This window comes from Scatophagus argus, chromosome 17 (genome assembly GCF_020382885.2).
Source record: "Scatophagus argus isolate fScaArg1 chromosome 17, fScaArg1.pri, whole genome shotgun sequence".
Taxonomy (NCBI): Eukaryota; Metazoa; Chordata; class Actinopteri; family Scatophagidae; genus Scatophagus; species Scatophagus argus.
Window position 1 is genome coordinate 6,161,902 of NC_058509.1, and position 14,702 is coordinate 6,176,603.

General features: G+C 43.6%; 2 protein-coding genes across 3 annotated transcripts in view; one reads left to right on the forward strand and one right to left on the reverse strand.

Moving 5' to 3' along the window:
- The window catches only part of ext1b (exostosin glycosyltransferase 1b), a 106,931-nt gene extending 94,198 nt beyond the window's left edge, over window positions 1-12,733 (forward strand). The window contains exons 8-11 of the mRNA XM_046417460.1: window positions 4,902-4,991; window positions 7,176-7,336; window positions 8,723-8,894; window positions 9,842-12,733. Coding sequence (XP_046273416.1) covers window positions 4,902-4,991; window positions 7,176-7,336; window positions 8,723-8,894; window positions 9,842-10,027 — 609 coding nt within the window. The 3' untranslated portion in view covers window positions 10,028-12,733. The remainder of the gene's footprint in view (window positions 1-4,901; window positions 4,992-7,175; window positions 7,337-8,722; window positions 8,895-9,841) is intronic.
- The window catches only part of med30 (mediator complex subunit 30), a 36,057-nt gene continuing 33,579 nt past the window's right edge, over window positions 12,225-14,702 (reverse strand). The window contains exon 6 of one of the 2 annotated variants that reach the window (XR_006845860.1): window positions 12,225-14,604. The gene's annotated coding sequence lies outside the window, so the exon portion shown is untranslated. Of the gene's footprint in view, window positions 14,648-14,702 lie in introns of both variants that reach the window. The other variant, XR_006845859.1, reaches the window with a different exon arrangement.

A 14,702-nucleotide genomic window follows, 5' to 3' on the forward strand; every position in this document is an offset into this window, starting at 1 on the left:
TAGTGTGCCCGTGTGTGTGTGTGTGTGTGTGTGTGTGTGTGTGTGTGTGTGCCAGGCAGCCCGTGGTTTGTTGTGGTTGTGGCGGGTTCTGTGTTTACTGTGGCGAGCCAAGCTGTGTTCCTCCACCCCACAGAGAGAAGAGAGAGAGACAGTTATTCATTCCTTTCGCCTTTTTTCCTACTACTTTCTTCCTTAATCTCTGTCTCTCTCTCATCTCTCTGTCTCTCTCTCTCTCTCTGTCTCTCTCTCTCTCTCTCTGTCTCTCTCTCTCTCTCTCATCTCTCTGTCTCTCTCTGTTTCTCTGTCTCTCTCTCCTCTCTGTCTCTCTCTCTCATCTCTCTCTCTCTCTCTCCTCTCTGTCTCTCTCTCTCATCTCTCTCTCTCTCTCTCTCTGTGTCTCTCTCTCTCTCTGTCTCTCTCTCTCTCTCTGTGTCTCTCTCTCTCTCTGTCTCTGTCTCTCTCTCTCTGTCTCTCTCTCTCTCTCTGTGTCTCTCTCTCTCTGTGTCTCTCTCTCTCTCTGTGTCTCTCTCTCTGTCTCTCTCTCTCTCTCTCTCTCTCTCTCTCTCTCTCTGCCACGGCATTGCGTCCTCTCTGTCTCTCTCGCTGTCCTAATTTATTAAATCATTTAGATGTCTCATATTTTATTTCTTAAGTCAACAGTTCAGTTCTAATTTTTCTGCAAATTTTTGTTCCAAACATCAGAGTCTATTAAATCTGATTCGACGCCTCCACACTGTCAGGAATTAAAAAAAAAAAAAAAAAGTGTTTATTTGTTTACTGTGTTGACCCAACAGAAGGAGCATTTGAATATATTCTAAAAACAGCCGACTCAGCCTAAAAAAAAAAAAAAAAAAAAAAAGTATGTGTTTACTTGCTTTCCTATGGGTTTGTAAAAACCTCAAATTCCCAGGAAATAAACTCAATTCAGACATCTTCATCGCCTCAAGTGGTGACGGCCTGTTTGCGTGTCGGTTTTAAAAACTTTTACTCCTCCTATGACCAATTTAACTGAGGGTCATGCTCACATGGCGCCGCAGTAAAACACGAAAAAGCAACGCAAAGCAAAACTTCACTTTCACGTAAAGCCCTTCAAACACGTGTTCCTGGAAGTATAAATCAGCCCGGTGCAAACAGGATCTAACATCAGGGACACTGGCTGGCCAGCCAAACTAGCATCGCATTCATCCGCCTTTCTGGTTGTTTACCCGTGAGGCTTTGAGGGTCGTTGCAGATGATGAAGATGATTTGTGCCGACTGCCGAACACGCAGTAAAGAAGAACCAGGTTGAGAATTGGTTAGAATTAGAATAGTTTCTCCTGTTTCTCCTGAGTGCACCGTATTGTTGACATAAATTACTCCGCAGCTGAAATTGATTTATCTGTGACCTCTTTTTAACATCTTCAGGAGGAGCGAATGATCTTGGGACTTGAGTTGACACAGACTTATCGGCTCTTTTCATTGGGATTTGTTGACGATAAGAAAAACGTTAACACCAATCTTATCCCTGAACAGCCCCCCCCCCCCCGTCGTCCTCTCGGTGGCCAAAAAGCTGCTTTATGACGGCTGATTGAAGCCGTGTGACAATCCCAGCAGAGCTCAGTGTGGTTTACGCGCCCACGCACACACACACACACACACACACACACACACACACACACACACACTCTGGCGGTCGTCCTCCCTCCCTCGACTGTCTCGCTCTCCTCTGCTGCTGTCCTTTGGAGAGGAGGTGAAGTGCTGGAGGCAGATTCCTGCTGTATGAGCTCACATTCCTGGAGAGCACCAGGAAGCCCCAGGCTAATATGTCGCACTTCTAACATTACAAACCATCAGGGGGTTGGAAACACCCGCCTCTCATCTCTCTCTCTCTCTCTCTCTCTCTCTCTTTTTTTCTCTGTCTTTTCATTTTGCTGTTTGTCCCCCACACCCTCCCTTTAAGAAAGTTCTTTCTCTCTCTCTCCAGCTCTTCTTCATGGGTTTTATCTGTGACACGAAAAACAAGTGTAAAACATGGCAATACAAAGATGGGATTGTTTTTTGTTTTGTTTTGGTTTTTTTTACAGCAGTTAATGACGACACTATAAGTGAGAGGGAAGCACGCGGCTTCTTCTTCTTCTTCCTCTCATTTTCTGTCGCTTTCGCTGGCATCAGCCGTCACTCGACACCCCTGCGACCCGTTACGTTACGAGAGACGACTTAAAAACTTCTCCGGCTGCTGTTGTTGTTGCCTCTGGAGGGTTTTCAGAGAGAGCAGAAGTAGATGGCACGTGACCTCTGTACCAGAAGCTGTGCCGAGGTGGCGGCAGCTGAAAATGGCGAGATGTTCATGTAAAATGAAGCTCTGGAAATCCATTCGTATTTCATGTTTTTGCTGCACAAAGAAAAAGTATTAGCCAATGCAAGCTGTGTTCAAATGTTATTTTTTAGCCTGTTTATAGTTCTGGAAATTCTAAAAACTGTCAAGCTTCCTTTTCTGTTTTTCATTTTACTTAATTCTCCATCACTAAATCGGCCAAAACTCAGACGGTTTGATTGTGAGCATGTACAACTTTGCAAAGTTCAAATTCAGGGAACAGTATGTACCAGAATAAATTAAGTAAGAATAACCAAAAAAACAACCAAAATCACCTTAAAAAAACCAAAAAAGATTTCTTTCAGTCTGCTTTTTGTATTTGGATTTGAAACATATGGAAATTTAAAAACCGCTAGCAGGACTTGAGCAAGAAAAAATGTGTAAATTAATGAAAGAGTTTCCATCAGGTGTTAATGGGAGCAGGTTAGTGCTGAAGCAGAGAGTCAGAGAGCAGAACACGTGATAATCTGTCACTCATCATGCAAAAGTGTTGCTTGTTTTTTTTAGTTTACATCACTGTAAGCTTCCCGCTAAAGGTCATCTGATAAACAGCTGGTCGTTTCTTTAATAAGATTCAAATTTTAAAACAACAGCATCTTAATTCTGTAGCCACGCTCTGCAACAACCAATCAAAAGTGGAGTCAAATCCCAAACACTGAGGACAATTAGAATTTTAATATTTTTTAATGAGCTTGTGATTGGACTCCCCTTTTGATTTCATACCTCATGCGGCTGTAAAATGGAAAACTTTGAGTTTTAGACGTATTCATGGAATAAATAAGCAATTTGAAGACATCACCTTGGCCGCTGGGTAACTGTGATGGGCATTTTTCAATATTCAGTGTCATTTGTGTACCTCAGAGTTATCATTACTTGCAGCGGCAGAGTGAATAACAGGCTTTGCACGGCCTGATGCTAAAGCAAAGCCACTTCTTGCATTTTTCATGGTGTTTAGCCTCAGCTGTAGGAGTGACGAAGACGTACTGAGAGTGGGGTCACTCTGCTGGCATGTGGACAATGCCAGGTGTTTACAGAGAAAAGAGGTCAGTACCGGACTATTCTTAAATGTAAATGTAGTGGCTTTTCAGCGCGAGCGATGTTTTCACGGAGGCCCGACCTTCAGAGCCGCGCTGAACTGTTGCCCCGCGGTCGTGCGTCTGCCATTAAAGCTGTGCATTTGTGAGCCGCTTCTTGTTTGCGTGGGAGGCTGTAGGAGTTTCAGCACATATCCAGTTTACAATATGCACACTCACCCTCAGTGAGAAGCCGCTTTTATTTATTTACTTATTTATTTACTTTTTCTTACCCAAGCGCTTCTCATCACAGCATCACACCAAAGACTTCTCCTCTAAATATCCTCAAGATGTTGATCTTTCCATCCACCCACCAGGTCCCGGCCACAGTTACTCTCTGTGCTTCCAGTAAACATCCGAGGGCCGTCACGTATTACACAGTATGGTTATGTGCGCCGTTAAATATACGTATTCAGTTTTCAACAGAGGGAAGGTTAATTTGTGCCATGTGTGGAACTCACATGCATTTATGTGTCGTTACTGATTAGAAAATGGAAAGATGACCCGAGCAGTAATAAAAAACTTGGACCAGCGCTCTTTTGCAGTCGGAAAACGCAGTGAAGCGAAGGATATTGGCTTTTCTCGTACCTGCAGATGTCAGGGCTCGTGAGCCTCCCCTGAATCCCGTCAATTTGTAAGGAATCATTAAAAAATGTATACAGCAGGAGCACATTTATTAGTTTAGTTTATTAGTTATTAGTTATTATTTTTAAATTGATCTCGAGGTGAAGCTCTACATTGACCAACGGATCGAACATCAAACTGATCAGTGTCTATAATCAATACTTTTATATTAGATGGATTGCATGAGTACCTGGATGTGAAGGAGGTCGCCTGAGCGTCTCTCAGCTCATTTCTGTGGTCTTCTGACCCACAGTTTGTTTTGGACCACAGACTGGGTTGCTTCCTTGTTGCTTCTGTTTAGAGGTTCCCTGGAGACGTCCAATCAGGAGCAGACAGAGTGGACAGACCCAGGACATGCTGGAGGGATTTCACACAGTTTCATATCCTGCCTGGGAGTGTTTAGGGAGAAGTTTGCATAGGCTGCTTTGCTTTACCTGCTGCCGCTGCTGGCTGAAGCTGAGAGAGAAGCGGGGAACAGATGGATGGATGGATGGAGTTGTTTAGAAATGATACACGGTCGACTCCTGAAGATAAGTCAAATAGCCAGAATCTGGAACAAACCCCATAAAACCACCTGCGGTGATTTTGGATGTCAGCATTTAATCAGTTCATCAACCACTTAAGTGGAAGCTGTCATCTGAGTGAATCAACGCCTCCACACTGTTAGCGAAAATATGCACTTTAATGACAAAAAGGGGACAACATGCACAAGATTTTAGTCATAGACCCCTGAAGGGTTTTACTCTTTTTATTTTCACTTCTTTCAGATCTACATTTTTAATGTGTTTCAGGGAACCAAATGATCACAAATTAATGCCAACTGTTTTATCCCTGTGTGTTTCACCCTGCAGGTCATGAGCAGTCGTTTCTTGCCCTACGACACCATAGTGACAGACGCTGTCCTCAGCCTGGATGAAGACACGGTGTTGTCCACCACAGAGGTATCTTACAGCACAATACTCTCCTCTTCCTCCGTTCCTTCCTCCCTCCTCTCCGTCTCGACGGTCTCGTCCTCTCGAGACAAAACAAACTCTCGCTGTGTCCCAAATGCAACTCTGTGATTGCATTTTCTTTCAAATTTTGAGCTCTCTTTCTCTTTCGGGTTTCTCCCTGGCGTTTTCAAGTTAACTCTCAGAAACTCCATTTGAATTGCTTTAACTACTCTAACTCCCAGTGCTTCTTCTCATCTGTGCCTCCATTTCCCTCTCTGCTTTCCTTTCCATCCTCCTGCTCACGTTTTGGCACTTGTGATCACCCTGTTTGAGAGCAGCGCTGTTGTGGACTTTTGTTTTTTTTTTTGTCTTGTCGTTGTTGTTGTTGTTCCACATGCTGTCGGGACTGTTCCTGTTTTTTTTTTTTTTTTCGGGGACACGTTTTGGCGTCGCACCACGAGAAGCCAGATGCTGCTTTGAATGGTGTAGAATTAGATCTCATAAAGGCTGTTTGTGCGGAGGATCAAGATGGCAAAAAGCAGAGCTGGCATTGAAGGGAAAATCCAGCCCCCCATAAACCAAATCGACCTGCAACCTGCGTTCCTCCCGTGAAGACAGTTGGCTCATGAACACAAACAATTCCCAAGGTTTTAGAGCCCAGGGAACATCAATGCCAGTACAAGTTAAAAAAGAAATTTGGGTAAAAATACCGTCAGGGATTTTTGAGAGCGTCTCTACATCTATGGGCCCTTCCCATTATATAAAACTTTGAACTTCACAGCATAAAAACGATCACAAATGGTATCTTTGAATGTCAGGCCTCTCAACAAGAACAAGACCCTCATTTTATTCATCGTCTTCCTCATCGCTCTTCAGCCTGAAGTGAGGCTGGGGAGAAGGAAAGTCGTCTTTTCGCAACAAACATCCACTTCTTCGGAATGGTTTTTCCACCTTTTTCTTGCATTGAAAGCCGGAGCAAAAGAAACTCACGGCTCTTCTTTGTTCCACTTCTTCTCTGCATTCGTGACTTGCTTGTGTGAACAAATTCTTTGCAGGAAGTGAAGGTAGAAATGACGTGTGTTGTGTTTTACGGTGGATTTTGATGTAAGTATTGGTTAACAGGCGCTCTCTTAGTGTAGTACAGTTGTGGTAATATGTGTTGTAATGTAGAGCGAGCTGTTTGTGGAGCCACTAAAACCTTTTTTGATGTTTCCGTCTAATTATTTGATTGAATGCTTTGATCGCCGCCGGGGAAGTTGGCTGCAGGCAGCTGCTTAGGAAAGGCTGCTTCGTGTTTGATGAGGTTTTGCCTCTGTTGTGTTTCCACTCTTGCTGTGTCTGAGTGTGCGATTCCTTTGTTAGTTCTCCCCTTAGTCTCTCTCATTCCATTCAGCTTCTGTGTCATTTTTCTTACACAACATATGTACTGAAAGTGCAGCTTTTCAACTTTTGAAAATTGAACATTTCAAAGAAAACGCAGAATTCCATAAAGAAGAGTCTGCTTTCAGACTTGTCCTACGTCGTTACCTTTTTTTTTTTTTTTTTTAAATTATGTTGTAATAATTGCCTCACTGATGGTTAATAAATCATTTACTGATGCTTTGGATAATATCAATTACAAGTGATAAATGAGCTTATCGTTTGGGTTGCCAGGTTGTGAAATATCCTTTTGGCTGTTTGGTAACAATACGGTCCTAAATGTTGTCATTCCAACAGTAATGAATGCTTGTGAGTTTTACACTTTACAGCGAGCCATCAAGTCTAGAGTTACAAGTGTTAATAAGTTATTTAAAGATTGGTTTTGGTCCAGATACTCTGCAGGCTTTTTAAGATGTGGTGAGACTGTGGTTTGGCTAAACTCTTTTGGAAAAAAAAAGTACAATTGGATCTTACAATTGGAACAAAAAACACGTGAACATTCACATGCTGTGTCAGCTGTGACACGTGAAGATGAGTGTGTGACTGCACAGCAAGCGAGCAGAGAAGTTGGAACAAATCAGCGGTTGAAGCAGCGTACTGTACACAGTAAAAAGAACGCAAAACGTTCCATTTTAAAAGACAACTGAAAGTTATGGATACATGCTTAAAACACTTGGCTAAATGTAACTCACAAAGAGTGAATTATTAGTAAGCGGTAACCAATATGTATATATTACATATTTTGCATTGTAATGTGTTCCAATGTGTGTCCAGGTGGACTTTGCCTTCACCGTCTGGCAGAGCTTTCCGGAGCGAATCGTAGGCTACCCCGCTCGCAGCCACTTTTGGGACAGCAACAAGGAGCGCTGGGGCTACACGTCCAAATGGACCAACGATTATTCGATGGTGCTGACAGGGGCCGCCATCTACCACAGGTACATCTTCTCACTGTTTTCAGTCTGCTCTGCTGCTTCTTTTAAAGCTCCTTACTTCTGCTCTGTACTCCTTCTGTTATTCAGGGATCACAGCTTTGCTCTCCAGTGTTCAGTTGTCTCTCTGTCAGTACAGCACTTTGATGCGGTGATCTGTAGATTATAAAAGTATTATGTGATGTTCAGTGTAGCACAGCCTCGGGAAACCAGTGTTTTGACACTGGGTATGTTTTATCCAAAAATGTCAATTTGTCTGCTACGCAGCGTTCCATCGCTCCTGCATTTAGTCATGCTACAGCCCTGTCAGCTTTAATATGGCTTCACTCAGCTGCGATGGAAGCAGTCCATTAAAGCTGAAGTCAGCCAATCACTGCAGCCAATCGCTTAATCACTTTCAGTAAGTCAGTCATTCAATCCATCCAGGAGCTTGAGCAATCAGTCCGTTGACGCATTTCAGCCTCGGTACCCAAAGGCTTCGACCTGGAATTTAAAGACGTCTGAAGTTCGTGATGGATTTAAATGAAGTTGTCCCCACAGTGTGACATACTCATGCACAAATAAATTATCTGAAAGACAGGAGTATATTCACTTAAATGTGTACAAGTGGGGAAAAGTGTAAAGGGAGATTAAGAAAAATATAACGGGACAACATGAGTTTTGACCATACACATGCTGTTTTTAAGTGTCTTGAAAAGTGGTCATACAACAACAGCGTTCGCCCGCAAACCACCTTTCAGTCTGCTTCATTTCCAATCAAAATGCTTTCATTTGTGGTTTTGGCTCTACGGTAGGTTTTATTCCATGTGATTGTAGTCTGGCACACGCACATACATGCTGGCCACTTGAAACAAGATGTGAACGTGGTATTAACATATCACACTCTTTCAATTTAATAAACTTGGTGCCACTTTCTTATTTAAACAGCCAGCAGCGTCAGGTTGGAGTCATGTCATCTCTTTTAGCTCCGTTTTTGGTCTCTACCCACCCCTGCATCTTTAGTCGCTGACTCTTTCTGTCTGATGTTTGGTGTTGAGTTTCGAGGGCTTTTTCACTGTAAACGTCTGCCTGCTACGGCCAAAAACGACACGAGACCAGTGACGCTGAGCCGACGGAAACTGTGGGTTAGACAGCTAATCAGCGTGCTGAAACTCAGCAGAAAGCTTCGTAAAGCTTCAGATCCAGGCCATAATTCTCCGTGGTTTCGTCGCTATGAATGACCCCATCACATTGTCATTGTTAAAGTTACTACACAACAATGCTGAGCTTTAACGCCATTTTCTTCAAATTTGTGTAAATGTCTTATGTTGGCACGGCTGCTGCTGTGAAGAAAGATGATTCTCATGAGGACTGACCCACCGTATTCTAACTCCGTTCCGTCGTCTCTTGCAGGTATTACCATCACCTGTACACCAACTACTTACCCACAAGTCTGAAGAGCATGGTGGACCAGCTGGCCAACTGCGAGGACATCCTGATGAACTTCCTGGTCTCGGCTGTCACCAAGCTGCCGCCCATCAAGGTCACGCAGAAGAAACAGTACAAGGAGACGATGATGGGACAGGTAAGAGCATCTTGGAACTCTCCTCACGACTGAAGCAATAACAATCTTAAAATGTTGGACTTGAAACAGACTTTTTGATAAATCGTGAAGCCAGTGTTGTTTTCTTTCCAACGTGTGTGTCACGGCCTTTTCAGCTGGAGCGAACCCTCCCTGCCTTTATGAATTATTCTCTTAGTGTTCTTTGGTAAGACCCAGGGTTAACAGAACAAGTCACTTAACAGCCGAGCAACAAAAAGCCCACAAAGGAAGTGTGTCAGTTTATCTGCCTTACGTCACAGTTTCGAGTCGGGTCTCCCAAATATAGAATATGATCCAGCTGATGATTTATTGAGAGACATTAAAGTCATTCAGTAATGGTTTTCTCTTGTCACAGTGTCTGAAGTCATTATTACTACTGAATGAAAAGATGCTGCTGATGATGATGGTGTTGTTGTATTTTTCATGAGTGCGCCTCTTTACCTCCAATAATCAAAAGCAGTGGTTTATGTCGTACCAAAGTAGTACAACACAGCTGATGTAATAATATTTTTCCACACAATTGAATTGTCAATGTTTATGTTGATTTTTTAATGAACTAATTCATCTGCTTCTTCATTACTTTTGGCTAATTAATCCAACTGTTTATCTATAACTTTTAGCTGATTATTTCACATGTTTGGCCTCCTGACAAAACATTTTCTGAAGATCAGCAACACAACAGTTTGTCTGTTGGGATTTTCCTGCAAATATAAAATCAGAATTTCTATTTTTGAACCTAACTGAACTACTCCACCATGTATCCCCTCGCAACAGCACAAGCATCCCCTGGGTTGCAACTACCCCATGGTTTTGAATTACTGATCTAAAGGAGTAAATTATTCATAACGCTGAATCACAGTGATTAATAACACCGATAATGCGACTCTAAAATTGTTCTTTTGTGTTCTCTCCTTCTCCATTCCCACCAGTCTTCGAGGGCCTCTCGCTGGGCTGATCCGGACCACTTTGCCCAGCGGCAAACCTGCATGAACAAGTTCGCCAGCTGGTTTGGCGCCATGCCACTGGTCCACTCCCAGATGAGACTGGACCCCGTCCTGTTCAAGGACCAGGTCTCAATTCTCCGCAAGAAATACAGGGACATCGAGAGGCTTTGACAGGACCGGCGCCCCCTCGGGGGAGACCCCACGCAGGGGGAGGCACGAGAAAGGGACTCTGTGGAGGGTAGAAGGAGTAGTGGGACTACAGCAGGATGGACAGGGAGCGACACAGCTCTGTCTTCCACTCAGCACATTGCCAATGACCACAGCGCTGCTGCCGCTGCCAGGACTTGAAGCAGGGAGGGATGAATAGGAAACAAGCAGATGGCGTTTGGATATGAAAAACACAAACAAAAACCACAAACACAGACAGACAAAGAGGAGTACACAAACTGATGGACATGCCAAACAGTCCTGTATGTTTTGCAAATGCGCAAACACACAGCACACACTACTGACGACGAGAACTCTTGGATAGAATATTTTTTTGTACAACGTGAACAAGGATGACATTGACTTTCCTGCTCTCTCGGCACATGTGCAGGACGGTAGAAGAGGGAAGGTGTTCGTCATCGCAAACCTGGCAACCCCACCCACCTTAAATCCTACTGGTCGCCTCTAGCAACCTGACCCAGTCTGCATCAGGACGTAATACTGGACTAACTAGCGGGCCCTTGCTTTATAGCCCAGGAAACCCTTTTTGTTTAGTTGATTTGATTTCTGTACAAATCAGCACTCTGGTATCACTGTTGACGATTTCTGCTCTCCGCGAGGTTTGAAGTCAGAACGTCCTCAGTTAAATGTTCGTGTTCTCAAGGCAGAAGAGGTAAACAGCCGAGGCCAACCTGTCATTACAGAGGCCTGACAAGGTTTTTATGGCAAAAGCAGCCATCATTTCCTGAAATTCTCAGCTATCGGCACACATCCTTGATCCTCAAGTCTGAAACATCCAGCCTGTCCTACTCTCGGCTCTTTCCTTGATGTGCTGATATGATATTTTATAATGGTCTATCTGCTTCTCTGTTATCACTAAGATAAGTTAGGAAAACATTGCGTTTTATATCCCATTTTCCTCTCATACTCACCGAGGCAGTCGTACTTCTCTCATCTTTTTTTTCCACTTACTTTCATCATCTTTTATTTTTCCCCCTTCAAGTTCTCTGTACTTTCATTCTTCTGTGTGTGTCTGTGCGCATTGTGTGTACAGAGCCTTGAAAACTTGGCTCATCCAACCATAAGCTCAAGCGGAGTACATTTTCCCTCCGTTGGAAAGAGCGAAATGAACATTTCTGGATGAAATGGAGCAGAACGTTGCATTCTAACCCAAACTCATTTCGCCCATTTATTTCTCCCCGCACGGCTTCAGAGCAGAATCCTTACGGGGAGAAATGGAATAAGATTTCCGACCGTAGCGGGTCTTTAGTGACCAGCGTCGTTTCACAGGAGTGCTTGTGGAGAGATTTTTATTTTCTTTTTTCTTTGTAACGCTGAGCGCATCAGTGCCATTCTGACATCAGGGTCTGCCTTTAAAATTGTTTGTTGCACATCACGTTGCCTGCATCAGTTTGAGATGCCTAAACGTTCTCGTGTCGAGATATTCTAGTCGTAAGTCCAATGTGGCTCACCTGCCCCACCCCCCACCCCATCCCCCTCCGTCAGTGTCATATCAGTGGACCTTAGAGCCATTAAATTGACAAAAGGTTTTCTCCTCCATTTGTCAGGCAGAGATACGTTTGGGCTTCAATTAGGTAAACCTATTTCATGCCGAATGCTGTTTTTATTCCTGGGGGACAAGCTGTTGATGAAACACTCTAACATTAGGGGCCATTGTGTTGTGAAAGCAGTGACCCTCGCACATGACCTCAAGTCTCTGAGCACCCCCCCCCCCCCCCCGTGTCTGTTACTTATTACGCCTGCTCGTATTGCTGTAGTATACACATCAAACCGCCTGACCTTTTGCACCTTAAATGAAATTATTTGGTGTTGGACAACCAGATCAAAACGCTAAAATAATTACCCCCCCCCATCCCCCCATTGATCATTTCAGAGGGGAAAACGGAGCTGCCACACTGCTGTCATTAGCTGTGGGTGCGGCAGCATGTGACCGATAGCACAGGCAGTCCACTCTCACGTTTAGCTCCCAAAACACTTGAATGAAAGCAGCATGCTTTTAGTGGCCTTTCTGTCAGGCACACGTTCAGCATAATGTCTCAGCCAAAGCTGTTGAGTGTGTTGTTAATCAGTAGCTGTCATCAATATCAATCACACGTTCAATTAACTGTTTTACAATGAGATTTATTTTTTTCTTTTCGCGTTTTGTTCTAGTTTATGTGAAATGTATTGTGAAGCCTTCACGGTGTCAGCGAGGCTTCCTGCACATTCACGCTGCTGTGTCACATCCAAATGCTACCACAGCAAAGCTTCTCTGCTTTGGCATATCAGATCACAGCCAGCAGGACTATCATGTTCTTTTCTCTTTGAATATCATGTTTGTCTTTACATTTGGGGACTTCAAGTTTGGGGTGCTGTTTGTTTGCCAGGAGAGATTTGTGATCTGTTTATGTTCGTTCATCTACAGCATCGATGATTCCAGGGAAGAAAACGTACCCCTCACTCGTCCCGCATCTGGTCCCTATTTCACCTTCAGAGAACCATTTCATTTGAATCCGTGTCAAACCTTTCATGTCTGATGATTTGAATCATTGTTGTTGAACATCATCATCAAGAGAATCACATCCCCCAGCTTTGCAGATATTTCCACCCATTTCAAACCCCCGCGACTCTCAGCATTGTACATAGACATATATTTATTTTTTTGGGAGATAAAAAAAAAAAACAGAACGAAAAAGAAAGACTGTGTACCATTTGAGGTGACGCGGTGAGAACACGAGACAGATCCTGCATCGCTGAGGGGAGTTAATAGTATTTATTCAGTTTATTTTCTTTACGCTGTGCACATTAATCCACAAAAGATGCCAATATACAGCTCACTCTGCACTGGTTTTCCGGGGGAAACATATATCACACTCTGTCTCATTCAGAACTCCCCAAGAGAGATATAACATTTTCAAAGTTGTTGGTGGAGAGCTTTAACTCTAAAAGATTGCATACACCAGTGATCTGGAATTGGATTGGGCCGCACCATCTCGGCTCTCCGCGGGAGTCAAATTGCAAAGTCCCAATAAAGACTACGCCAACTGAAACATGGAAAATAATAAGCAGCTGGGTCCCCCTGCACCAGATGGAAACACTTTCAGTTTCTGCTGTAACATCTTCCCCTCATGCATTACAATAATGGGTCTGAGGCTGCGACACAGTCGAGTTTAAATTGACTATTTCAAAGCTCGAATTCAGGTCAGATAACTTGGCCACAGAGAATGCGCCATCTTTCAGTTGGCGTGCGCGTATCATGGAGTCCGGAGTGTGATGGATGTGATTTAGGCCACCGGGAAAACCTCTGCATCCGCTAAAGCGCCTCACCTGCGTCTGTCATTTGATCGTGGGGGAACATTATGCAAGTTATCAACGTGCGCTTCGAAACAGATGGAAGAAGGTTTACCCAAAACGTGCCAGGCAGTTGGTGTTAGTAGTGGTGGCGGCGGCGGCGGCGCGTGTGCTGGAAACTAGTCTGTTCTTGATTTGTGCCTTTTTTTCTTTAATCAACATGTGAGTTCTTGACACGCCGAGCACGGTCTGTCCTAGACTTGTTGTTCCCAGTAGCTGGGCGGCGATAGCATCACATGTGGGGCCCCCGCAGCCCTGCCTTCATACACTGGATGAGTCACAGCTTCCATCGTCTTATTGTAACGCCCCGTTTTCCTCCTTGTGATCGGACACTGTTGCTAAGGCGACAACGAATGACCACTTCCCGTTTGGGATTATTTATCAGTGAGTGGTTGCATCACGTAACCAATCAGCAGTGAGATCTGTTGGTCTGACTCGGTCAAGCCCAGCTGTCCCGATGCCTTCTCCTCCCTCCTACCTTGTAATTAACAGAAGACTTTTATAGAGGTCACAAATGAAATAGATAAATGCCAATTTTGTAAGAATGATTTATAATAAAATAAACTCATATTTGATGATAACTGCATCGCCTCGTGCCATTTTTTCTTTGTTTGTTTTTGCGTTAAATACTTAAAAATTCTCTAACAGATATTCAGGATTATCCCAGGATCACGACAGAGAACTTGTAATGGTGACATTTTTTCTAAATTCACTTGTTCTGAAGTGTTCAAAACATTTCTGAATGCATACTTTTTGTTAAAAACTATTTTTGTATAAAAAAAAATTAATTTAAGAAATCATTATTTTGGAGTTATTACTGAAACTTGGGCATCAAACTAGTATCAAAAGGTTTCATACGATAGCCAGCCGTAACAACTGCAAGAGCATCTTGTTTTGAGCCTTTTAAATCAAATGTGTTTGACAAAAGCGACCTAAAGACTCATCTCAAAACCACTCAAAGTAGATGACACATCGTAAGCACAGATTCCAAGCCAGACTGAGCGTTTTGCATGGAAGAACGCTGGCGTTAGACCAGACTGAAACATCAGTTCGTCAGAAACAAGCACCAGGTGTGGACTACCTGCACAGCAAATGTTCCCACCAGCCGCTGAAGTCAACTTTCCAGGCCAGGATGCAATGCAGTCATAAGACGTGTTGCCGAAACCCACCAGCGTCACCAGTTCGTTCACCTTCGTGCGCCGTTTAAGGAGAAATAAAAGTATACAAGACAAACTGAGGGGAAAGTAAATACAAAAAAAATCAATTAGTAAGAAAATTACACTGTGTA